Source organism: Pygocentrus nattereri, chromosome 23 (genome assembly GCF_015220715.1).
Source record: "Pygocentrus nattereri isolate fPygNat1 chromosome 23, fPygNat1.pri, whole genome shotgun sequence".
Taxonomy (NCBI): Eukaryota; Metazoa; Chordata; class Actinopteri; order Characiformes; family Serrasalmidae; genus Pygocentrus; species Pygocentrus nattereri.
The window spans coordinates 18,065,730-18,093,695 of record NC_051233.1 but is presented as its reverse complement, the minus strand read 5'-3'; the positions used below and the strand labels follow the sequence as shown (position 1 = coordinate 18,093,695).

General features: G+C 38.5%; 1 protein-coding gene across 1 annotated transcript; it reads left to right on the top strand.

Annotated features, from left to right (window-relative positions):
• Positions 1-34: 34 nt before the first annotated feature.
• On the top strand, positions 35-27,966 carry LOC108426970 (neuropeptide FF receptor 2). Its single transcript, XM_037533647.1, has 5 exons — positions 35-160; positions 17,305-17,661; positions 21,753-21,852; positions 22,860-23,781; positions 26,453-27,966. Exons 1-5 carry the CDS (start codon positions 100-102, stop codon positions 26,468-26,470), a joined length of 1,458 nt encoding a protein of 485 aa, XP_037389544.1. The 5' UTR covers positions 35-99; the 3' UTR covers positions 26,471-27,966.

Genomic DNA, 27,966 nt, shown 5'->3' with positions numbered 1-27,966 from the left:
CGCAGCGGGAGAAAAGTGCTCGAGCGCTGTAGGAGAGATTTCATCTTGAGGGTAAGATCCTTATGTATGTGTGGACTTTTTCCTGGCTGAATATCTTGAATGAAACAACACAATATTACACTTTTGCGCACAAATAGGACGCGCCAGATTTTTTTAAAAGGTAAGTTAATTTTCTATTAGCTTTTTTGTACAAAAAAGAATAAATATCCAAAATGTTCACGAGAACTACGTCGACTCAGTTGGAGTAAACGTTTTCAAAGGTCTAGTAGATTATTTATTTACAGCTTTTACTGCGTGTCAGTGGGTTTTTACATTGATTTTCTGTTTTCAGTTGTTCTGCTCGTCTGTTTGTTCTTACAGTGTTTCAGTGCCTTAAAGCCTTTCACGTTTCACGTCGTGGACATTTTATCTCACAGACCGTTTTAAAACGAGCTATCTCCTTGTAGACCGTGCTAATTACCTCTCTGAATAGGTTTGACCACTTTAAGCTGTTGTTTTAACTGATGGACCAGAGTGCGGACAGACTGTGATGTTTTTCCTGTAGCAAGCCAGCAGGGGGCAGCACCAGTTCAGCACAATGAGTCAAGCCGGAGGGGTTTCCCAGGTCCTGTAGCAGTAATATTAATTAATTAAACTTGATTATAACAAAAATCCCCTTTTTCTGTGTCTAACACAAATTGAGTGTTTAAAGTCTTTAAGCTCAATTTATCAACCAAATACATTTTTGTTAACATTTCTAGTTCCAGGTTATAGTTTGGGTGAAAGAAAGGACACAGTTAGCCCTTTGGTTGGATTTCTTTTCATAGAGAGAGCAGTCCTGTTAGCCGTGATTTGTTTCTGACCTAGATCTGCAGCACTTCATTCACTCACATTCAAACTGACAAGCCAGAGTCCGTTTGAGTGGTTCATTTGAGAACTCGTCACTTGCTGTTAAGTCAAGCCTCAGTTTAGTGTTCGCAGCTTGAAGGGATACAAAAATAATGTTCTTGTTCCTTTGATGACCATTCTTTAAACAATTTCCTTTGTAGTGGTATATAAATACTTTTAATCTGTTTGCTAAAAGGTGATTTTGAAAAGGTAGTCATAAGAACATCACCATAGTCAAATGTAAAAAAAACAAAAAACTAAAGTATAATTATAGTGGAGTATCATCTCCACTCCTCTGACTCAAGTGAAAATGACAGAGGAAGACATTTCCGAGGTTTGTAGAAACATCCAAAATTAGTGACGTCCATCAAACCTCTTGCAGAGCAGTGCCTTGTGCTTAAGCGACACTTCCATAAGCTATGGTTTCTGTAATATCTTGTCAAATACAGCAAAATGTTACATATCGGTACATGCTGCTATGAGAGATTACTGCCTAGCAACACTTGAGCCTGTAATTTGAGGATTCAGTCATAAAAATGCCAGGTGCTGCCCGTTTCAGTGAAGCTACACAGCCAAGTACCCCTCTTACTCACGTTGCTCAGTGATCAAATTTGAGTCAAAAAAAGAGGTATCCTGCATTCTCCTCACAGCACGTTCAGGCACTTAACAATGATCTGTGGCCAGAAGTTAGATAAGGTCAAGGGAGTGCAAACATTCACATAGATAAATGTGAAAAAGTGTAATAAATGTCAAGAATGCATAAGCAAAGGCTACATGACAATAAGTGAAGGGGTTCACTTCAATTCAGTTCAAATCAAACCTGAAAAAAAACTTTTTTTCACTGGTACTGTTACAATAAGCAAGACCATAAAGTGGGTGCAGATTCTTGATGAGCAAGCTCCTAACAGCATGAGGAAGGAGCACCGACAGGAACCAGGACTCAAAAGGGGAACCTGTCCCAATCTGGGCTGCACTGATTGGTTATTCTCAGAGATGTAATTTACCAGAGTGGGATCCCAAGAGGTAAATTTATAGGTTCATAAGAACCTTCTGTTTAAGATCTGTTTAAACACTCTGCATTTGTATTCCTCGTGATCTACCACCTGCAAAGTTTAGTTCCAGCACACGTGGCTTTAATGCTTTTTATTGGCCTTACTTACTCTCTTACTACTCAACTAAAAGCATTCATGCTAGTTCAGCTGTTGATGTTATGTTTGACTGCTGTGGGCATATTAAGAAGCTCTCAAAAGCAATTACAGTTGAATTAAAAAGCTGTTTGGCTAGTGCTTCATTTATCAGAAGGAAAATGTGGGCTTTGGCAATTCACCATTAATATAGCCCCAAAGAATGATACACAAATGTGCAGTTTGTCAAAAATCTTGCACCAAAGGACTTAATGTTACAATTATACTTGTATCACCTTGTGGTAAAATCACAGGGGCTAGAAATAAATTCTGAACTAGTCTAGAGCAGTTTTGGTCATGGAGGGATGGAAATCAGCACAGTTTGATGAGTCCTTATGCTAACAAACCTGACTCATCAGTAACCCATCAGTTAATTACCAGGTTTAGTAAGTGTGAGTAGGGGGGATTATTAATGTGCTGGATTAGACTCAAGACTCAAAGATTGAGACTGATTAGCCCTGATCTAGGAGTACTCAGAGCCCCCAGACAGTCCATATATTTGCTCTGTCTCAGTTTCCAGCATGTTAACAAGCAGATTACAGAATATCTGGTTGAGATCTGTTAGACCAATGGGGCACTGAGGATTGGTTTGAAACCACTGGTCTGAAGGGACTGCTGATTATACTGGACATATGCAGGTCTTCAGAGATATAAGAACATTGAGTTCTTATGCCACCTGGCATAATCTAATCATTCTTTTCTCTCATTACCTCTCTGCTCTCCTTTCTACTTATCTCCTCTCTTCCCTCTCTTCTTTACATTACATTACATTACATTACATTTAGCAGACGCTTTTATCCAAAGCGACTTACATCTTCTCTCATATCCAGTTCTCTTCTCTTCTGGATTCTCCTGTATTCTCTCATCCTTTCCTTTCCTCTCCACTTCTCTTTTTTCCTCTAAACACAATGTAGAACTAGGAAGTCTAGGGTGATGGATAGCAGGAGAAGGGTGGGAGAGTGTGAAAGATAAAAAGATCAGCATCAGTATATATTTAACATACTGTCATGCACTATTTTTTATGTTCCCTGGGAGAGTTGGAGCATTACCAATTTTATTATTGAACTGTTGCTTCAGTATGGCATTATTTTCACTACACTGTACTCTAACATGACTGAAATGTTTTTCCCTGAGAAATTCTGTTTTCCAACATGTTGTCTAACACTACATTTACTGGGGTGACATTAGCAGTTAGGCTAGTTAGTCAAAAGTACAGCTTATTAGGAGGAACAGAAAATGTTGGTCCAAGGTGCATTTGTTTGAGCATTGTTGTCGTGCTACTGTGAAACACCACCACTTATTTGCATACTGTGCATTGCATAATGCTGTGATTTTTGGTCTTGCTTTCCTGACTTCATTTCTCTTTGCTGCCGCCATCAATCCTAGCTCTCTCTGTGCCACAAAGGGTTGCTTCAAATGGCGCAACGAAATGACAGAAGCCATTTCCCAGACTATGTGTGAAGAAAATATTGCAATCTGTCAAAAATAAACACACATATGAACACACATAAGAATAAGCACACACATGAACGTTTTAGGGTCTCAGCAAAGTAAGTCCATGTTGATGTATTATGATAGGATTACACTCACCGGCCACTTTATTAGGTACTAGTAAAAGGTTGGACCCCCTTTTGCCTTCAGAACTGCCTTAATTCTTCGTGGCATACTTTCATCAAGGTGTTAGAAACATTCCTCAGAGATTTTGGTTGGTTATTTGAGTTACTGTTGCCTTTCTATCATCTCGAACCAGGCTACCCATTCTCCTCTGACCTCTCACATCAACAAGGCATTTTCGTCCACAAAACTGCCGCTCACTGGGTATTTTCTTTTCTTTTTTTGTGACCATTCTCTGTAAACCCTAGAGATGGGTGTGCGTGAAAATCCCAGTAGATCAGCAGTTTCTGAAATACTCACACCAGCCCGTCTGGCATCAACAACCATGCCAATTTGAAAGTCACTTAAATCACCTTTCTTCCCCAATTCTGATGCTCGGTTTGGATCAATTTAGCTATTTACTGAATTGCACAAAATTAGCTATTTGTGTTAACAAGCAATTGAACAGCTGTACCTAATAAAGTGGCCGGTGAGTGTATAATTAAGTTCAAAGCCCTTATTTTTTCAAAAAGATGATTTTGCTGCGTGCCTTCAGTTAATTGTGATATTTGTGATAGGTACTTTTGCGTCATGATGTGAAGCTTAAGGTGAACAGCGTGAATACTCTATTTTTGCCTTCATGAATATTTTAAGCAGCTCTGCATTGTTATTCAAGTATATTTCATGTGGTATCCTGCAGATTTCAGTAGGGAACCTGCCTAGCTGTGCGTATCAGATTGTGAAGAGAGAAAATATGAAACTTCTATGAATGGAGTTGGCTTAATTGCTAGGAAAATGGTCCTTAGTAGCTTATGGATGTGAATGTAAAGGTAACAGGGCATCTTGTTTAAGAGCAAATTCACCATTGAGGATTTTGCTGTGTCAAGTGACTTGAATGTCAATTGAACGTGAACTAAATCTCCTGATGCTGTCCATTCTGTCTTTTTGAACCTTCTTAGTTTGACAATTTTCCTTTTTTTCAAATCTAAAATATACAGCGTATTTTTAATAGAACATCTACCATTCATTACTCTCAATGGAGAGTGCCATCAGTATTTTCTTGTTAAGGTAAAGTCAGATGAACTTTGTCAACAATTGCAGTTTCAAGTCTTTTGGTAAATCTGTAATTCTAGTCTCTGCCAAAACTATTTCACTTATGTCTTATGAATATACTAATACTTCAACCTGTGATTAAAGGTTTGGCACTGAATAGAAACATTGTGACTTATACAGAGAACTGTCTACATTATACATAGGGGAAAGCTGAGGATGCCACTGGAATGTATTACCTAACATAATGAGCAGCATAAATACTAAGGTTAAAAGCCTGCAAAAGTGTTAAAATACTTTGCCAAGCATAAAACCACAGTAACTGTATAGAGTTAACATTTGAACCAACTCGTGTAACTACTTTAGTAGAAAAAGAAAACTGGATTTGTAATAAATGAAAGCAACAAGAAATGTAAAGTACGTGTAAACATTGGTAGCTCAAACATAATAGTATTAGAAGACACTGGTGCCATAATGAATGCAGCAAAGCTAAGTGGTGACAGAGGACAATGATCCATGTTCCAGGTTTAGAGAACTATCTACTGATTGCCTTGGTCTGTGTGGAAAACTGATAGCTGCTGCTGCAGCTGCTGTTTGTCAAGTGCCTCAGAATTAGTCATAGACAACGGGCTGAAAGTGCTCTCATGACTAAAATTACTAAACATATTCAATTATTCCTCAGGTGCTCTATTTAGGTGATTAAGAGGTGATTTTTTTCCATCAAAACCTGTGATTTTGCCATGCAGCAGTTTAAGTGGATTTACAGTAGAACTATAGCCACACAACAGTGACCGATATACGTACAGTTTGTTAAGCTGTTAAGGTCTATTATAATTATAAGTTCTTGTGATAAAAAGAAACCTATCTTAAGACTCTGACTACTGAATAATTATTAATTAATTTGACTTGTTTGTTAATGATCTGAATGAACTGTAACAATTATACTGTATTTGTGTCTTACAGTATGATGTGAGTGATACTATACTAGATCCACAGATTTGTAGCATATTGGATTCCACTTGCCCATCTTAGCCATTTCTATTTCTAATAAGATTAAAACAACTCTCAACAAGTTTGAGACCATCTTTCATTTATTAAATTTCCAGAAGATATTTCTGAGGATATACAATTTGCATAAAGAAGGGGAATGTCAAAAGAAAATAAACGAAAAAAAAAACAGGCTCCAAAACTGGCTTTTAAAACAACACTAAAAGATACTGAAAAATGAGATGTGTAAAATCCATGCAAGACGTGCTAGAGCACCAGAACTGTCACCATAAGATAAGCATTGGAGCACTTGATGCCAAATCATCCTCCTCAAGAGGCTGGGAAGGAATCACAATCATAGAAACTGGAGCTACAGGAGAAAATCGGAGTCTTAGACTATTGCCGAGTCACATAATGCTTTAACATGTTAATGTGACATACTCTGGTTTTTCTTTTGCAATCGGGTGTACAAATTACATAGTCAGTATTGCAGAGCTTAGCCTCAACTTGATAACACTCTGAAAACTTTGCCTCCAATGATGAGCCAGGAAGAGACAATAAAACTAAAACCTGGTTGCGTTGCTGGAAGGAACGAGAAACAGCACTTTCATCAAAATGTCCATCCAATATATTATGTGTATAATTCTTAATACCAGTAGACTACTATTCTGTACTGCTTATTTTCAGCTTAGCTTTTACTTTGTAATATGTGTAATCTTTCTCATTTCTCTATGACTTTTATTTCTTTCAAAGCTTTTGTTTAGATCACAGTGATGAAGCTGGACTAGAAGCAGAAACTGTAATTAACACTGCCAGTAGGGCACTATTGTTAATTAAGCTCAATTTATTTTTTCAGTGCTGTCATTCCTCTCCTTCCAGTTATTAAACCAGCCCTATTGAAGATTACAGTATTCCATATTCAGAGCAACTGTTTTCTAGTTGAGCACTAGCACTGCAATTCTGAATAAATGGATGCTATGCTTTAGTATCTCTTTAGAAACAAATGCAAGCTTTAAAACATATCATTTAGTAAAATAGATTGCTACAGAAATATTTTGCAATTACTATTTGACCCCCACCTTTTGTTTGATGATGCTAAAAAGATGTATGTTGTATATTTTATACTTTTTTCCCTTAGGTTTCGGCCAGTCCAGTTCCATAATGTCCTTTTCCCTTATCTGGTATGTACAAATTGTTATATACTGCTATATACTATGTCCAAAAGTATCAAGACACCCCTTCTACTTAGTAAAGTCTGCTACTTTTATGTGCACCCATTGCTGACACAGCAATGACACTCACTATTATTGAGTGGTAATAGATAAACAGAGGCAGTAACAGTATACTTATATATAATAGCTTGTATAATGTTCATAGTCTAAGGTCAAAATGCCCTGAGCCAAGCATCAGCTACAGGGTATAAACCTCCCTGGCATTGGGCTGTGGAGCAGAGTAACTATGTTCTCTGAATTGATAGAGCATCATCCAGTAACTTTGGAGTGAGTTGGAGTGGTGTTTGTCATTCCAAACGAGCAACTAGGTGTTTTCAGATTTCCCTAGGGCAACCCCCAACTCCTGTACAATGTGGTGTTGATGATATATGCCTAAAGTATTACATCACCAAAACCAGCTTCCATCTTTGATTCATATCAGCTTGTTTGAACCCAGCAGTGAGTAGCAGGGAACTTTCATCTTAAGTGGGCACCTTTAACCTTTAGCCTACAGTGCAGGCTCTCTGAAGAGGTTCCCATAGGTGATGAACATACAAACATTTGTGGATTTGTGAGGGTTATTTCAAGACACTATTGAATTAATGAAGGGTTCAGGGAGCTTCTACTAAGCAGGTATGTTCCAAAGAAATATGCCACAGATGAAAGAACCTCATATTTTCATACATTATCTCCATTGCCCTTAACTGATAATTCATGTTTGAAGAATGTACCATGTCAAGTATTAAAATGTCTGTTATGTAGTAAAATGGTATTTTAGATGTTACATAATTTACTAAGAAGTCATTTTAACACATGACCTGTTAATAAACAGTTTGAATCTGTAGTGTGCAGAAGATTTTTAAACCATTTCTGATCTTGCCATGCCCAAATATGTCAGTTAATGTAATCGTCAGTCCACCTATGCTCCTCAGGCAACAGTGAAGTGAATATGGAAATTTAACTTCAGAGCGAGTGTTCCTCAAGGATGGCCTTCTAAGTTCAATTCAGCTTTCACTGAGTAGTTGTAACGCTTCGGAGCGAGGAGGCTTTACAGCAGTGTTCTTGCATGATTAATAATACATTGTAAAAAGGCCCTTTTCTTTTTTGATAACTTGTAAAAAAAATCTGTTAATAATTTATGCTTCTCTGGTTGTCTCAGTTTGCTATCTGGTTGTCTCTATTCACAACCACACAGTATTTTAAAGGCTGTGAAATGTGTTCAGTTGTTGCTGGCCCCCAGGATCATGAAGCAATACTACAAGTGTTGAACTACAACCACTGTTTATGTAAAATTAAAAATTCCACATGGTTTAGGGAGTATTAACACCATACTCTGGAGTTGATATCCGCACTGCTTTATAAAAAACAGCAAAATTTTCTAGTGTGTTATTGTTTTAAATGCATTTTTTTAAAAAGGAAACAAAATGTGGCAGTTTGAAGTGTTATTAATGGCCTATTACAGAACTCTAGCTTTCAGATACAGCTTAAGAACTCTTCTTCTTTCGGCTGCTCCCTTTAGGGGTCGCCACAGCAGATCATCTGCCTCCATCTTGCCCTATCCATTGCCTCCTCTACTTTCACACCAACCATCTCCATGTCCACCTTCACTACATCCATAAACCTTCTCTGAGGTCTACCTCTTCTCCTTCTACCCGGCAGCTCCATCTCCAACATTCTTTGCCCAATATATCCACTATTCCTCCTCAACACATGTCCAAACCATCTCAACCTGGCCTCTCTGGCTTTATCTCCAAACTGCTCCACCTTCACTGTCCCTCTGATCTGCTCATTTCTAATCTTGTCCATCCTTGTCACTCCCAACGAAAATCTAAGCATCTTCATCTCCGCTACCTCCAGCTCAGCTTCCTGTCTTTTAGACAGAGCCACAGTCTCCAAACCATACATCATAAGATACAGCTTAAGAACTAAACCCATCCAATTACTGATTGTCAAGTTGTACAAGCATCCTCATAACAAACCAGAATGAATCAATATTTTGTTCGATACTTTTCACTTTCCCTGAAAAGCTGTCACAAAGTACCATTACCAGCAATTAGACTGGATATGTGCTTACAGTTGTTCACATATTTATCTGATGGCCAAAGTTTTAGGGACTTGTTTTTTTTAACCTACTTTTTCATAACTTTCTTGTTTTATCCCTGTGGATCTTTGTGTACTTTGTTGTATCAGTCAGTCCTGAGTAAAAATAAGGATTTCAAGACATTGCTACTTTTCTAGACCTAGACTAAGTAGGATTGTAATTACACAAATTTACTCCTTTAACACATTGCTGAACTGTTTTTCCCACAATTAATATTGTGAAGTATGAATATCGTCTCTTCACTGCTGGAATGACATGGATGGCCAAAACATATGTGCATATTTGTACATCCTTCTTCATTATTGATTTCAGGTGTTTGAGCCACACTAGTTGTTAGCAAGTGTAAAAAAACATAGCCATGTAACAATAACATAGCCATGCAGTCTCCATAAACATTGGCAGTGGAGTGGGCCGTACTGAGGGCTTTCAACATAGCACTGTTAAAGGAAACCAAAAGTCAGTTCATGAAATTTCCACCCTGCTGGATCTGCTCCTGTCGATTATAAGTGCTATTATTATGAAATAAGATTAAGTGACCCTTATTGGTCCCACAACAGGGAAATTTCACCTCCACATTTAACCCGTCCATGCAGTGAAACACCACATACACACTAATGAGCGCACACACACACACACACACACTAGGGGGCAGTGAGCACACTTGCCTGGAGCGGTGGGCAGCCCTATCCGCAGTGCCCGGGAAGCAGTTGGGGATTAGGTGTCTTGCTCAAGGGTACTTCAGTCATGTACTTGTCGGCTCAGGGGAGCGAAGCAGCGACCTTCCAGTCACAAGGCTGGTTCCCTAACCTACAGCCCACAACTGCCACGTACATTTTGCAAGTGGAAATGGAAGCAGGGGTCTTTAATTAAAATTCAGTAATATCATAGTATCTAATTTGCATTATGATTCAGTGCCATATACTATACATGAAAGTAGCCTATTAGGTGTATCAACATCTTATATAGTTCACAACTGAATGTCAAATCAAATACAATTCAGTAATATTTCAACAACATTTATTGTCAGTTTTAACTTTTTAGAGCACACTATGTGAAATAATCTGACTCACTTTCTTCTCCAACTGCTTCTACTCGCCTCATCCCTACCTAGTGTGTGTGTCACTCACTGGAGTCTCAGTGCTCATCGTAACACACAGATCTGATTGGCTGAGTATTGTCATGTGTGATATTTACAGTGCATGTATTTGGTCTGTGAGTTTCCCAGGCTGCTCACGTGGTACTGTAAAGGCAAGAAAAATTACACAGATAAAAATAGGACCACCCTGTCGAAATTAAACAATTCTCTGTAGTTTATCAGTTATAGGCTCAGGTCCACATAGGACAGCATCTGGGTCCCGATTCTGACCACAGTCTGCCTATTAATGACCTGAATAAATATTCACAAAATGAAACTGTTTTTTTTTTCTTCACGCAACCATTCTTTTGGATTTTTAACCTGTGCCAGGGCCTCAGTCTCTGTTGTGGCTTTAAATTAGCTAAATTGGAGATCTTATAGAATAATTAGTGAACCATGTAAGACACAGAAAAAATATTGTTAGTAGCAAAGCCAAACTGCCAGGCTGGTGTTTTATCATTGTTGTTGTGCTTCCAACAAGCATTTGGGAACTGAAGGAGCCAATCGCTGTAGTTTTGAAAGGGGCCAATCGCTGTAGTTTTCCCATTCTTGTTTGATATAGAATTTCAGCTGCTCTACAGTTCAGGGTCTCTTTTGTCATATTTTTTAAATTTTATAATCAGCCAAATGTTTTCAGAGGGTGACAGTTCTGGACTACAGGCAGGCAAGTTTAGTACCCGGACTCTTTTAATACGGAGCAATGCTGTTGTTACCTGTTGTTATGCCAAAACATGTATATATATATATCATTCAGCCTTAATGGTGCCTTCACAGATGTGCCAGTGCAGGCATGCACAGCATACCATCATGAATACTGCCTTTTCTATGCTGATAACATGCTGAGTGGTCTTTTGCTTGAGGTCACAATATTCATGATTTCCAAAAAAAAAAAATTCAAATGCTGATTCGTTAGACCACGGGACACTTTTTCACTTCCCATCAATAGTAAATGAGCTCAGGCCCAGAAAAGGTGGTGGCATTTCTGGTTCCTGTTTATGTACAGATTCTTCTTTACGTTTTAGTGTTTTTAACTTGCATTTGTGGATGCAGTGACAAAACGTGTGTTCCTGAAGACATGCAGTGATTTCCACTACAGAATCATGTGTTTTTAATGCAGTGCCACCTCAGGGCCCAAAGATCATGGCCAGCAAATTTTTTTTTTACCTTGTCCCTTGAATACAGACATTTCTCCAGATTCTGTGAACCTTTTAATGTTATGTACCCTAGATGAAGAAAAGCAAAAATTGTCAGCTATTTTTCATTATGAAATATTATATTTGTATTGTTGCAGTCTTTCAGAGTGTTGAACCCCAACTCATCTTCTGAAAGATTCAGCCTCTCTGGGATGCTTTTTTTATATACAGTCATGTTACTGACCTGTTGCTAATTAACCACCAGGTTATTTTTTCTTTAGCATTACACAACTATATCAGCCTTTTGTTGCCCCTGTCTCAACTTTTGTGTGGTTGGCATCAAATTTAAAATGGGCATATATTTTTTCCAAAAACAATATCATTTCTCAGTTTCAACATTTGATATGTTGCCTTTGTACTATTGTCAATGAAATATAGGGTTTAAAATATTTGCACATCATTGCATTCTGTTTTTATTTACATCTTGCACAGCATCCCAATTTTTTGGGGAATGGGGTTATACTTTTATTTTGCTCTGAAATATTTATTTGCTGCTGCCGGGTGTGTAGAGGTGCAAACAGATTATAGCAAACACAAACGGGACGAGAACCACAAACACAGCCCCAAGTAGGTAGGCAAATGTACAGGCGGGCATACTGCGTGGTTTAAGTAAGTGAGTGCATGCAAAAATGGTGCTGGGTTTTCTGGTCTGGAATGGGCAGGAATCACATTAGATTTTGCGGGTACAGGCAGACATGATTAATGTTTGGATTGGATGGGTGCGGGTATTAATAATCAGGCCCATGCAGACCTCTATCGGGAGCTTCATGAAATGGGTTTCCATTGCTGAGCAGCAGCACACAAGATCACTACATGCAATGCCAAGCATTGGCTGGAGTGGAGGAGGTATGTCTGGCAGTCTGATGGCTGAATCCTTGTTTGGCAGATGCAAGGAGAACGCTACCTACATTATTAGGGTTCAAGCAAATAGTGTATTGAACCTTATTGGAATTGCCAAGATTTTTCTTATTATTTTTCCGCCCTGAAACGGAACACACAGCCCAAACCGTAAGTCCTAGAGACACGAAACTTGGTCAATAGGTAGTAGTCCCTCCCGCTACTCAGGCGCACAACATCAGTCCAGTCAGCCTGAAGGGGGTGCTATAGCACAGAAAAATGTGTTGTGCCTTATAACTCCTAAACCAAAATGTGTACAGACAAAATTCCCTTTTTCCTGATTCCTTGGGTACTAACAAACAACTTTACAATCTGGACCATTTAGCTCTGCCACCAAAGTTTTTTTTGCTAATTTGCATAATATGCGAAACCTACTTTTGCAAACTAGTCCTATAATTTTCACCTGATCCTCATGTATCTGGTGTGAAAAAATTCAGAAGAGCCTGAACCTCAATAATAATCAAAAACATTGATTTGAATTTTCTAAACACCATGGCTGCCATATGCAAATGAACCCGTCTGGATAAATTCAAAATAATTCAGAATTAATTTTCAATTTGTGTAACTCGACAATCCTTCAGCCAACAAATTTCAAACTTGACACACATATTTGGCAGAAGATTCTGAGGTGGCCATTCAAGTTTTATGTGCATAAGTAATTAGGGGGCGGATCTACTACTACATGACTGTTTCTCAGCATCCATACATCCGATGAAGCTGAAACTTAGCAAGCAGCATCAACTCAGCATACTATAAGTGATATTGTAAGGACAATGTGATACATTAAAATTTGTACTTGCCATCAGCCAAGCAGCATTTAGCAGGCTTTTGACAGGCTTAACATTGACCAATCATAATGAAACTCAAATGGTGTCTTTAAGTAGCCACTTTCTAACAACCAATAAAGTTTAAAAAGATTTGACCACTGGGGGGGCGCTGTTCATAAAAATAAACCTATTATTACATGTCATTATTATATTATTACTTTGTATTATTATATTAGAACTTTGACACAAACTCCATATGAATCCATTGTAGTACGTTATTCCAAACAATTTTGCAAATGCATATTTATTACAAAACTGCACCGTTTTTTAATAATTGTCAACTGTTCGAAAACCATACTTTTCAAACTAGTCTCTGGATTTTCACTGAAACTTTCTAGAATAACTCTTTGGCATCTCTAGGTAAATAATTATCAAAAGCATATTGACTTTTCGGGCGGCACGGTGGCGTGGTGGGTAGCGCTGTCGCCTCACAGCAAGGAGGGCCTGGGTTCGATTCCCCGGCCGGGTGACCGGGGTCTTCTCTGTGTGGAGTTTGCATGTTCTCCCCGTGTCTGCGTGGGTTTCCTCCGGGTTCTCCGGTTTCCTCCCACAGTCCAAAGACATGCAGTCAGGCCAATTGGGTGTGCTAAATTGCCCCTAGGTGTGAGTGTGTGAGTGACTGTCTGTGTCTGTGTGTCTGCCCTGTGATGGACTGGCGACCTGTCCAGGGTGTATCCTGCCTTCCGCCCGAAGACTGCTGGGATAGGCTCCAGCTCCCCCCCGCGACCCTGACGGAGAAGCGGCTTAGAAAATGGGTGGATGGATGGATGGATATTGACTTTTCTACTCAGGGTCATGTGGATCAGTCTGTTAATTACTGCGGTGATGGCATTGCTAACTTCATTTGCTATAACTCAACAATCATTGGTCAGATCATCTCCAATCATCTCTTGGCTTATAGGGGGCACTTTAGCACTCAAAAACACTTAAACAATTAAATTGCTATTACAATGTTATTACAAGGTGCACAGATAAGATTGCCATACGACTCGGTTCACTCACCTGAACAACTTTCTGATTACATGTCATGTCAAAAATTGTACTGCTTGTCTGGTATTTTGGCTTATTTGTTCAAAGATTTCACTATGCAAAGGCTTATTGTAAAAAAGATCAAAAGATAAAAAAAAAAGGTCAAAAGATCATTCTGACCAAAACCTGGTGAATGTCTATGGTTTTAGTCCTTGATCTTGCTGATGCCATTTTGACTAATTCTGACCCTCTTTCACTGAGCTGCTCTACACCTAAAGGGCCCCTTATGAATGCATTAAGCCTCACTCTGGCATACATCAAATCAATGGGTTAAATATAGAACCAATCCACTGTGCAAGTGCTTCTATGTAAGAAACGCTCCAAATAGACATGTAGTTCTGACATCTATGTTGAAAATCTCTTGGATGTTCTACAAACCAGTGTAGCTCAGTACATAGGAATGGAAAGTTCTAATGTGTGTGATGTGTAACAGACCTCTGCTCATTGTTTTATGGCAACTGAAGGCCTTTTGATGAAATGCAATTCTCTAACAGTCAGCTTTGGAGAACATTTTACTTCTCTTACCATCCTCCTCACTGTGTGTGGTGGCAAGATAAACTTGTGTCTTCATCCAGTCTTGATGATTCCTCTGACTGTAGGCAGGTGTAGGCGAGTGGGTATTTTCTTGTAGCCATTGCCTGACTTAGGAAGGTTGACACACATTTGCCTTACTTGAATGGTGTGTTCTCTTGTCTTTGCCATGTTGAAGAGTGGATAAGAGAAATAGGCCTCTGTGTCACATCATATTTATACCCCAGGGAAACAGGAAGTGATGAATTACTAATTAAAGGTTTCAAGATACTCTGATCAACTTTATAAACTACAGTAGAAATGACAGAATAACTTCAATTACATTTATTAATTGTGATTATGAAAAGTGAAAATTTATAAGTGATTTTATGAAAAATGATTTCTTAGTCAGGGATTTTTTTTTAATTCACTTGAGTTAAAGGTTAGATTTTTCTACAATTTTCAGTGTGAGATTATGCTTCTGAAATAAAAATTAAATTTATTTTAAGGCTTTTAACACATCTTAACGAGGGGTGCCAATAATTGTGAAGGGCACAGTAGCCCCTATGTCAGGCCTAAAAGACTTGAGGCTTGATGGTGCACTTGACTTTTTTATGACCCCTGCAGTATTGTTGCAAAACATCACAACCAGGAGGGGGCCATTTGGGATCGTCATTTGACATTGCCACCACTCCATCATTTAAATACTATAACTGGATTTCCACCTGTACCTGTTAGTATATCCAAGGGGAATTCACACATAAAAGTGCTTGAAATGTAACATATTTATGATACCGTGCCTCTTCATCTATGACTGCAAAGCAAATGCAAAACGTGGAGAAGTGCACATAGCCTACAGCACACATCAGTAATGTAGTGTGTGGCTGTACGTGCATAGCATTAGCAAGTGTGTTGTCAATGTGTCACTCTGAAACAGTGCTTTCAGTAAGAGTGCTTCCATTGTCCCACAGACTGTATTGTGAAAGCGATACATTTTGCTTCCACTATGCTTTTGATAATGGTAAATGTGGAAGTGCATGTAATTGGCCATCACTCAGCTGAAGTGGATGGAGTTGGTAGAGCCAGTTAGGCAGTGCGCTGCTGATGCAACAAGAAAACACAGCTGGAGCTTTTACTATTGAAAGATTTATACAATGATTTCGTGCCTCAGGTTGTATAGGATATGCAAAGTTCCTTTTAGAAGAAGCTTGACACAATGATGTGTAAATTCTCTATAAAATAAAGTTAAGAAAATAGTTGATTGTGTGTGTGTGTGTGTGTGTGTGTGTGTGTGTGTGTGTGTGTGTGTGTGTGTGTTTGTAAGTGTGTGTGTTGGGGGTGGGGGACATATCCAGTATTTTCCAGTTTCCTGTGTTGGTCCAACCAGCTAATGCATCTTTTACCACTCTGTACCACTGTAATATAACAGTGATCATTAATATTTTAGAATATTTTAGGCTATATAATATAAAATATAATACAATAGATAGATAGATAGATAGATAGATAGATAGATAGATAGATAGATAGATAGATAATGTCACACACACACACACATATATATATATATATATATATATATATATATATATATATATATATATATATATATTAGGGGTGGGAATCTCTTGGCATGTCACAATTCGATTCAATTACGATTTTTTTTCTATACAGGATATTTTCTGACTGTGTCAGGACTTGGTACTTTTAAAGCAAATTGTTTGTAATGATGTATAATGAATTTACTTCCAATATCGTTTATTAATAAAACAAATGGAAGTGATATGGCAAGTGAACTGGAAGGCTCTCATTCACTGCTATTGCTTGGAGCACATGAGACAGTGCTGCCACTAATCTGCGATAAAATGTGCTGTTGTGGTGAAATAAGATCCTGTGGTAGTGGATGTCCACGTAGCACATGTTAAAGCCGTCTCACCCATTGTTTTTTGTGATTTTTTTAGTGCTAGTGGGGGGTGTCAGTAAAATATCTTCAAAACAGGACATGTGCAACATAGCGTGAAAGAGACTCAGACTGCAGAAGACCTAGCAGCAACACGTTATTCACATTCATAAGCGGCGCAGTTGGTTTCCTGGCAGGTTAAATCTGCAACAAGAGACTGTCAAACACTAAAACGTTGCGAAGATAAAGTCGCATCTCTTTCAAATTTTCCTGTTTCACCTTAAATGGTGCCACATGTACATTCGGTGCCTCAGTCAGAATTTAAGGTGGAATGGGAAAATTCAAACAAGAAGCTGGAGTGACTTTAGGAACTTCAGCATTGCAAAATAGCCGAACGTTGAGAGACATTTTACAAGAAACTGCTCTATTTTAGAGGAAAAGTTTTACATGTTAAAGATTATACAGCTACATGTAATGAATATATCATGTTGTAGGTTGTGACAGAGGCACAGGATTGCAAAGGAAATTATCTTTTTGTGAGTCATGGAAATGTAAAGTTGTGTCTATATCTATATGAGGAGCCCAATAAACCTTGGCACCATGGCGATTGCACTGGCTAAGATATGGGTAAGGCACATGTGCCTCATTATTTATTCCCAATATCTCAGATATAACAGAACAGACAGAATAGGATAATAATTATCTTCATAAGCAATAACCCATGTGCAACATCACTGAAACTTTGCACAGTTGAAATTTGTAAAAATTTGAAATGCACATTGTCTTGTTTATGCGCTGATATATTTGCACTCCCCTGCAGGATTTAAAATGGCGATGAAGCTCCTGGAACTTAACTCCTCTGCCTTCTCTGTGTCCCCTTTGGAGAACCATGAGAACTCTTCCCTGGACTCAAGCCTTCATCATCTATTCCCTGGCCCCAACATTACCTACGTGGACTTCTACCTCCATGAACCCTCTGTGTCTGCCATCTTCATTGTGTCCTACCTACTCATCTTTATTGTGTGTATGGTGGGCAATGGAGTGGTGTGCTTCATTGTGCTCAGAAGCAAAAACATGCGGACCGTCACCAACCTGTTCATCCTCAACCTGGCCATCAGTGACCTGCTGGTTGGCATTTTCTGCATGCCCACCACTCTAGTTGATAACATCATCACAGGTAAGCAAAGTCCCTCAAATTTAGGCCAGTTTTATCTTGTTCGAAAATCTTGTTGAACCTGAAAATAAATGAATCATTATACTTCTAGAAATGAGCAAAAAAAACTATACATACTATACTACTACAGTACTATGTACAAAAATTATACAGCTGTCGGTTGATAGATGGGTATGATAGTAATTTCAGCAAACATTGTAGTGATAGAGATGTAAAATAGACAAACAACACTGATAGTAACTAGCACAGTTAAGTAATATCGGCCATGTTTAAAGAGTCAAATATAATAAACAGTAATAGCACTGGATTTGTACAGTTACAGCAAACAAATAACTTCCATTGAAAGTTGGTGATTTAGTAGTCTGGTCAGGGCATCAATTGAGTTGCCTTAGAAGTTAATGATCAAAGATCTTGGGACTGAGGAGGGAATTAGGACTGCTCTGATTTATACTCCACTGAGGAATCGAAATTGTCACCTTATTTAGAGACTGCCAGTTGCTCAGTTCATCAGGGGGATGTTCTGGTCTGACCCAGAGTCTATACCCTGAGGAATTGTTCCCAGAAGAACTTATTCTCCTTGGAGAACTTGGAAAAAGTTGCAAGCATGGTTTCATCATGTACATGATGCCAAACATGGTACAGGTCTCTACATATATATATATATCATTCAGTAGAAAAGATTGGTTACATTAACCATACAGTCATTGTATAAATAACATATTATATGAAACAGGATGCTATTGGTGTTCAGTCAAATTCCAAATGCATGAAAAAAAAAAAACGTGTCTTGTGGATATTATTCTGGTACTGGACATGCAGCCAAATTCCTTGGTGTGTATGTTAAGGCTTTTTACGGAATGGTTATCCTTTGGGTGTGGATAAGAACAATTGCAGTTTAAAAGTTTACATGTTCTTTAAATGCTTTACAGCTTAGTTGTCATGACTGCAGATGATCCAAAGGACAACTACACTTCCCAGAATCCTCTGGGCACTCCCAATGCTGAACTATATCCCGCATTGCTGTTGCTGGAGTCGGGCTACATTACCCAGACCCCTCAGTGGAGTCAAGTGACTCCTGACCCTTTACCTCAGCCTATCAGCGCTCTCGCTTTACCAAATATTGATGTTACTCACCTGTTCATGATTTTCTCCTGATTAGTTAGTTTAGTATTTAAGCTGGACTGACAACTCTGTGTTATTCTGATTACATTGTCACTGTTGCCTTTTAACCACACATGTCTGCTCACTGACTCCACGTCATATTAGTCTACAGCTATAGACCAAACACCTGTATTTTCATTTAATGTCATTGCTTATATTGGCTTGTCAGTTTCAGTTTTGCTTTGAATTTAAGCATAGCTTATTTATAGGAAAATAAAATGACTGAATATGTTATGTGAAATGTCATGTTCTGTATGTGGGAGGTGCATGAAATGCTTGGCCTAATTGCAAGTTTCACCACCACTGGAGGTGGATCTGAACTTTTGGGAATTGGATAAAAGCCTTCTCTCTCTCTCGCTCTCTCTCTAACTAACCTTTTCACACTTTCTTTGTTTGACAGTCTCATCTTGCTTCTTCTGTAGTCTTTTACTAGTGTCTTCTGTAGATTACATCATTCGCACCAGCACTGAGGGTAACAGCCTCGCTGAGTCTCAGAATGTAATTGACCACTGAAACAACTCTCATGGGCTTCTCTTAGTTTCAGGAGCATTTAGTTAAAGAAAAAAGAAAAACAATGAGCTTCAGTCTTAGCCTCCTCTGTAATCCTAAGGCACACAAAGTGCCAGCAACATACAGCAAACTAAAGGAGTCTGGGGACTTTCTAAGTGGTGTCAGTAATTGGAAAACACTGAGAGCGACAGAAGGACAGAGGATGTGTTCGTGGGAGAGGAGAGAGAGAGAGAGAGAGAGAGAGAGAGAGAGAGAGAGAGAGAGAGAGAGAGATCCACATCCTTCCAAATGTCTGAGCTAGATAGGAAGCACAATTATGGAACCTACTATAAAGTGCTGTGTCACTAAAAACAATAAAGCGTAAACAAATTGAGTAAATGTACAATTAAGGTTGGGAATGTAACAGAATGTAAGTTTTTGGAATATGTATACAGGTGTTATTTATTTATATTCGTCCCCATTTTGGCATTATTAGAATGAAATTACATTTTACATTTTTAGAGGAACATTTTTGACATGCAGTATGGTACAGACACCAGAGCCCTTGATTCATTTAATATAATATGTGCAATATAAATGCTTGTGATTTGATTTGGTTCTGCAAGATTCATCACTTCTGTGGGCTCCCTCTGGCGCAGTATGACTGCCTGTTGTTCTTCTCCATAACTCTGGTGTGTAATGCATTACCACTGGTAATTCTGCCAATAAAACGCTGATAATCTCTTTAAGAAAGTGTTACATGCCATAATGTAGTTATTTTGACCAACAATCAAAGATAATGCTGGCAATAAAGGGCTTTAATAACTTGTTACACAAGTTTTTATTATTATTCGAAAACAGTGCTTTATATAAGACTCATAATAAAAGAGCATATTAAGTAATGCCATGACTCTGCGTGCTGGTGACTGGGTTTAAATCCCCATAGCTAGAAACTAGGGATGCATTGATACCAATGCTGGTATGAGGTACTGGCTAGATACCATGCTCATTTATTTATACTTATAAAAATACAAACATCGGGTACCAGCTAACACCATGTGACATAAGCCTCATGTACACTGCCTCGCTAATGATCAAACAACTCAAGCTGGCCGTAAATGTTGCTGACACCATGATGGATGGTTACTTTAAACATCCTGCCTTGGCATATTCCAACCAGGTTTAGACAAAGAAAATCACAGGTACTTCGCCAATATGAGTGAAAACACATAGGGTAGCTAAACAGAGGGAGAAAAAAGTTGATATATGTGGAACTAAAGTATGCAGAGGTCTTTATTCTGTTTCATTGAATAGAATTGTGAGATATAAACATTAATATGGTTATTTTAATAATAAGCTATATTAATATGCTATAGAGAGGCCGTATTGTCCTATTCATGTACATCACTTACTGCTTTAGCTAGGTTTCTCAATGTTTCTGGTTGATACTTGAATGAGAAGTGTGTTATTTTGAATGAAATAGCTTTATTGGAAATTGTTCACAGACAGAACTGTCTGTAGAGGCTACGTTTCACATATCATGACAATCAGAATGTTTTTGTACAGCATAAATATATAAAATATTGGGCCATGTCCGTACACAATGGACAATTCAAACATAAGCCACTTTTCCACTGCTTGGTACCAGTATAACTCGACTTGACTCAACACTGCTTGCCTTTTTGGTTTTCCATGAGACAGAGTTTGTACCTGGCACCTGATACTATTTTTGGCATCAGCTCTGTCGAAGTGACAAGCAAGTTGAGCCAGTACCAAAACGTGATGTGGAAAAACTGCATATTACTGATTGGCCAGAGAACTGTCACTACTAAACATATATGCTAATGTCACATACCAGGTTAGCATACCCTCTTGCTATGCGTGTAAGCAACCATAATTTGCCTGTAAGCAACCATAAGACTCCAACAACTCAAAATGTGAGGTCCTCAGGTGCATTAGCCTTGGAAATGGTTCCTGCTGTCACTGTACAACAGAGACTGTTGTATAAATAGACAGATGAGGAGCAGGGATCAAAACTATGAAATGTATGCTCTTCTTCACTACAATGCTAATTGATTGAGGGAAACTAGTTTAACATAGCTAGTTAATGCACATGATTTAAAATCAGCTACACTGTAATAATCTAGCTGCTATGTTACATTGCACTCATCTAAGTAGGTTACACAGCATGGTATTTTAATCTGTATCTGCGAGTACTAAAAAACAAGTTCTTGTACTTTTGACAAAAAATGGTATTGATGCATTCCAACTAGAAACACTGAAGGTTTTTGCTGCTTTTCAAAAGAACTCAACACTATATTTAATTTAATCTGAAACATGATAAAACTATTTCTCTTAGCATAGGAGTATTTCCAATACATAGTATTGAAGTATGAAGTTCAATTTATGATTTTATCTCTGTCTTTCTCGTCCTGCTTTGACAGGATGGCCATTTGGAAGTTTGGTGTGCAAGTTGAGTGGAATGGTGCAAGGAATATCAGTGTCTGCTTCAGTATTTACTTTGGTAGCCATTGCTGTGGACAGGTAAGGAATTATGGGTATGTGTTTGTGTGTGTTAGCTTCATGATTGATTATTCATAGCACATCTTGATTATTCTATGCAGAGCTCCAAACTGCTCAATACTCCTCATTCACGTTGGTTTTGCAGAAAAAATGTAAAAAAAATGCTGTAACATTACAGTAAATTATTGATTTTATTAAATATTTTAGTTACAGCAGCTTGTCTAGTAATTTACTGTTTTATTACTATTTCATCATTGTGCTTTTTTCAGTAGTGAGCAACAGTGTATAGTTGCTACTGCTATTTTCCATTTAATTTAATAGCTGAGTTATTAGACTGTTGCTCATATTCAGTCAGTGATGTATCTAGGACTTTGAGAAGGCCTAGAGTGACGTTTGGTCCTGCCTATTGGAAATCAAAACATGACTGATAGATTCCTCTGTTACTTCAGAATTATGCTGATATTTAATCTATCATGATGGGTCTTTAGTTCAGCACTAGAAGGTGTAACCAGTATAAGAATTCATTTAACTATACCTGGATACTTTAGAGGCTTAGTGTTTAACCAGAATTTAATCTTAAACTGAACACTGAAACAAGAATAGTACTGTAGTACTTGTATGATTATATTGAATAAAAAATAACAAACAATTACAAACATGCATTTTTTAGTTCTGAGATATCATTCGACCTTTTCTAAAGGCCTAGACAGCCCTGAGGGTTCCCCACTGCTAATACTGCATTTCTAAATAAAGTTAATTACTGTCTTCTTGTAGCAAAAGCTTGAATGTTCACACATACTATTGCATAGTTCAGAAAACAATCATGCTATTTTTCAGCTGTATCAGTCCCACCATGCTAAACATCACATTTCAGCACGTACATGCACTTATGCTAGTCTTTAAGACAACAAATGAATGAAAACCGATGTTAAATGAACTTTAGATAAGAAAAGGTTTTTCATATGTGTTCCTTCTTTGCTTTTTTACTTCTGTTTTCCTTTCTCCTTCATTCTCTCTGTTTCTCTCAGGTTCCGCTGCATTGTCTATCCCTTCAAGCAGAAGCTCACCATCTCCACCTCCACGCTTATCATCATTATCATCTGGGTCTTGGCCATCTCCATTATGTGTCCATCTGGCGTCATGCTCCAGGTCACCAAAGAGCGCCGGGTTTCCATCCTGCTGGGTGATGGCAATGCCACTCGCCCGTTCTACTGGTGTCGTGAGAACTGGCCCAACCAGGAGATGCGAAAGATCTACACCACTGTCCTCTTTGCCAACATTTATCTGGCCCCGCTGACCCTCATTGTCATCATGTATGCTCGCATCGGGATTATGCTCTTCAAGACGGCCGTTCCTGCTTGTGCAAATCAAGCTGGTGGTTCTGGTTCCGGTGCTGGATCTGGCTCTGGAAAAGCAGTTGTCTATGAGGGCAGAGCTCACACTGTGTCACGGAAAAAGAAACGTGTGATTAAGATGTTGCTGGTTGTGGCTCTGCTCTTCATCCTGTCCTGGCTGCCTCTGTGGACACTAATGATGCTGAGTGACTACGCCAGCCTAACTGAGCACCAACATCGGGTCATTAACATCTACGTATACCCGTTTGCCCACTGGCTGGCATTCTGCAATAGCAGCGTCAACCCAATCATCTATGGGTTTTTCAATGAGAACTTCCGTCGAGGGTTCCAAGCCGCCTTCAAGCTGCAGTTTTGTTCAGCCCAGCGTGGCAAAAGGAAGACCTACTCACACCGTGTTCAGGGAAATGCAGTTCTGCCTACAAACTTGCACTTGACCCAGGAGTCTGAGGTTGGACCTGGGGGTTGTAAGCCAGGGCTGGGTCTGGGCCAGGGAATTGGAATAGTGAGAAATGGGAAAAGTCTGGGTGAGTCCAGCCACTCATCACAGAAGGAGAATTTAAAAGAACAGGATCTGATCATGGAGGATCTAGAAAAGGTCTGCATTCTGTATGCAATTTTGCTTCAGACTCTTGTAAGCTGGCTTTACATGATACCATTTTCATGCATCTTTAGTTTCACTTGTGTTGCAGTATGTTAAGGTTGGCCAAGGTAGTACTTGAACACACCAGTAATTTTGTTCATATTTGACTTTATTTCGGTCAAATTTAGTCTAGTCTCCAATGGGAGTCCAATTGCAGATTTTTTCTTTTACCTGTCACCAACATTCTCTGACACATACCCAAGCAACTGAAAAATAAATAATTTTGCCTGTTTGAGTTCTATTTCCTTGGACTGGAAGCAGTTAAAGACTACTTGGGTCTTGACTCATTCTCGATTTCATTTGGATTCATGATTGGATTCTTGATTTGGTCTTGGCCCCCTTTAGACATGGTTGTGACTTGTTCTCAGGTAGTCATAGTATTGAACTTGTTGTAGAGTCAACAAAAGTCTGACTAAAGCCCTATTTAAAGCCTCCAGTAAGTCTCTTGAAACTTGTTTGAAAATCATTTGCAACATTTAAAAACACAATAAAAAACAGAGATATTATACCACATGTCAAATGATACACTATATTGCCAAAAGTATTAGCTTTTCTGCCTTCGCACGCATATAAATTGAGTGACATCCCATTTTTAAACCATAGGGTTTAATATAATGTCAACCCACCCTTTGCATCTGTAACAGCTTCAACTCTTCTGGGAAAGCTTTCCACAAGGTTTAGGAGTGTGATTATGGGAATTTTTGATCATTCTTCCAGAATCGCATTTGTGAGGTCAGACACTGATGTTGGATGAGAAGGCCTGACTGTAATTCATCCCAAGAACGTTGAGGTCAGGACTCTGTGCAGGCCAGTCAAGTTCTTCCACACCAAACTCACTCATCCATGTCTTTATGGACCTTGCTTTGTGCACTGGTGTGCAGTCATGTTGGAACAGGAAGGGGCCGTCCCCAAACTGTTCCCACAAAGTTGGGACCATGAAATTGTCCAAAATCTCTTGGTCTGCTGAAGCATTAAGAGTTGCTTTCACTGGAACTAAGGGGCCAAGCCCAACTCCTGAAAAACCATAATCCCCCCTCCACCAAACTTTACACTTGGCACAATGCAGTCGGACAAGTACCGTTCCCAAACCCAGACCAGTGTCCAGTGGCAGTGCTTTACACAATTGCATTCAACGCTTTGCATTGCGCTTGGTGATGTAAGGCTCGGATGCAGCTGCTCAGCCATGGAAACACATTCAATGAAGCTCTCTATGCTGTTCTTGAGCTAATTTGAAGGCCACATGAAGTTTGGAGGTTTGTAGCAGTTGACTCTGCAGAAAGTTGCCGACCTCTGCGCACTATGCGCCTCAGCATCCGCTGACCCATTTTTGACCCCGCTGTCGTTTTACGAAGCCTACCACACTGTGGCTGAGTTACTATCATTCCCAATCACTTCCACTTTGTTCTAATACCACAATTCCACAGTTAACTGTGGAATATTCAGTAGCAAGGAAATTACATGACTGCACTTGTTGCATGGGTGGCATCCTATCATGGTACCACACTGGAATTCACTGAGGTCCTGAGAGCAACCCATTCTTTCTCTAATGTCTGTAGAAGCAGTCTGCAGGCCTAGGTGCTTGGTTGTATACACCTGTAACCATGGAAGTGATTGGAATACTTGAATTCAATTATTTGGATGGGTAAGTGAATACGTTTGGAAATATTGTGTATCATTTTAGCCAAAAGAGTTGATTTGAACATAGTCAAAAAAGGGAAAATGTTCTGAGGTATAGTTAGCTAGCCAGCTAATAATAATATAATAGCTGTTTGAATGGCTGCTTGCATCAGTGTTTGTTCTACTTTATTTGCCTGCTGTATTGGGATTTCCATAGTGGGAATAGGTGATTTTCTCCCATTGAACAAAAAAAATTATGCAAAGATACAAATGTAAGTTGAACATTTTATATAGCCATAGCACCACAAAATACAAAGAAATCACTAGTGCACAGGTTCCCAAGCCTAATCCTGGAATGCCCCCTGTTTTGAAAATGTGTTTTTTTTCCCCTGATGTAACACACCCATGTGAACTGAAGTGCTTTAAGTAGCTGTCTAATTGCATGAAAGTTCTGTGTGAAAATTTCACCGGAGAAAATTGATTTTCTCCTCTCTCTCAAAGATAAAAGTTTTAAGTACTGTTTATCTGATGGTGACAGCTTTGCAGGTCTACCAGGTCTTGCACAATTGTTATGAGTCCCATTTCCTCTGTGTCCTTTAAATATTTATGAAACATTTCAGCTTCCATCTATTTTTTAAACTCTATTTTTAAGCTATTTTTAATTTTTTTCACTTATTTTCCTTTTACTTTCTCCTTCGTTGCGCAATTGGCTGAGCTCCTTAGAAAAAAAGCAACTGTTAAATGAATAACTTGTACTTTATGGCACAAACTTGACTGAAAATTAAATTAACAAATCTTTGACTTTTAATCATTACTGTATATAGAAGCTATACATAAATTCATAAACACAAACCCTGGCATTGGGGAAATTTAGCAGTTGATGGAAAACTTTAAAATGTTTTCTAGCTCACAACATTTTAGATTACATGTTTGGATTAGCCAGCTTGATACAGTGAAATGTAGATATATGAGGAAATATAATGACTTAACAATTTTCTTCTGTTTGCAGGTCAGGTATGACATTTAAGATGACATCTTTTTTTTTAAAGGATTTTTTTTTCTTTTTGATCAGTGATTCCAGAATACCTAGTAAACCTTGGAGTTGAACTGTAACATCTGATGGTTTTCTGAAATTGTGGCCTTTTTTATTTTTTTGCTGATTGAATTGCAGTATAAGATCAGAGGACCTGAGGCACTCATGTCAGAGGCACATTGGAAAGCAACATGTCTGCAACTGTGAACAACAAATGACAAGAATCCTCTTTATGTGGATTGACACTAGATTGGAAAAGATGAGAATGGCAGTGCATCTCATTGCTTGGCAGAGCATGCCTTGTGTCATGACCATGAACTCCTGCCTCTTCTGACTTGAGAAGACCAGCCGAAGGGGCATATAAAACACCAAGTAAATGTAGAGACTACTAATACGTAAGGACATATTCGTGGGTGTCATGAATGAACTTGCCTGAATGGAGAGGATGGAAGTCTTTCATTGTGGAAATGGAAATGAACCCTGTCCTGGCGCTGTTTTCTAAGAACACTGCCTGTCACAGACAGTGAGGTTTAGTGTGCACCCAAAAGTTGAATGAGTCATGAAATAAGTCCAAAGGGGAAAGCTGTCACAACTGTCGCTGACCATTTCCTCTGATGTTTATAGATGGAGTACACTTTACTCTCTCTCCAGTAATTCTCATTATTTTGTTCATAAAAAGAAGATGAAGTTTACACATGTGTTTTCACACACAGTCTGTTTCCTCACAATATTGTGCTGCTAAAATATCCTGTGTGATGTCTTTTAAAAGATGTAAAGAGATTTATTATCAGTGTGATATAGTGACGTGAAATCCAAGCCTTAAAAGGGAATTCTGTTATTTCTTAACATTTCTGCATAATTCAGTTATTAGAAGTAAATAAAGTTATTTAGAGACATTTAATGTTAAGTACTCCCTTTTAGAGAAAGTTAGTGTCAGAACTGTTTACAATTACCTGATGCCTGAGACATTGTGTTACAATAGATTTGAGAAGTTTTTGGCCTAAAATGTGCTTTTAAAGTTAAAGGAGAGGAAGGTAGTTCCCAAAGGAAACCTTTTTTTAAGATGTATCACTATTTTACAATTGTCAACATTAGAATCAAAAGCATAGAATATGCATTGGTTGTAAAATGGCTATATTTGTGTTGTAGACATAGCAACCCATGTTTCCTATCATTACCATTGTATAGAAAATCTGATGTCATATGTTTCTTTAGAATGCACCATTTCACATCAAAACTTTAAAAATGTCGTTTACATCTCAGAGACGATAGCGTTAAACAGATCAGGTGATGTTAAAGCAATGGTCCTTCAACATCAAGCTTTCGGTTTGTGACATCTACAAATGACAAATGTTTTTTGACTTTTATGATATAGAAGTGAAATTTGTGAAGTGAAAATGTTGCACTCTGAGAACAATACAGGGAGCAGTGATAGATTTGCTGTGAAGCTAAAAGAAAGGAGGATTGTGTTAGTCTTGAAGCTTTAATTA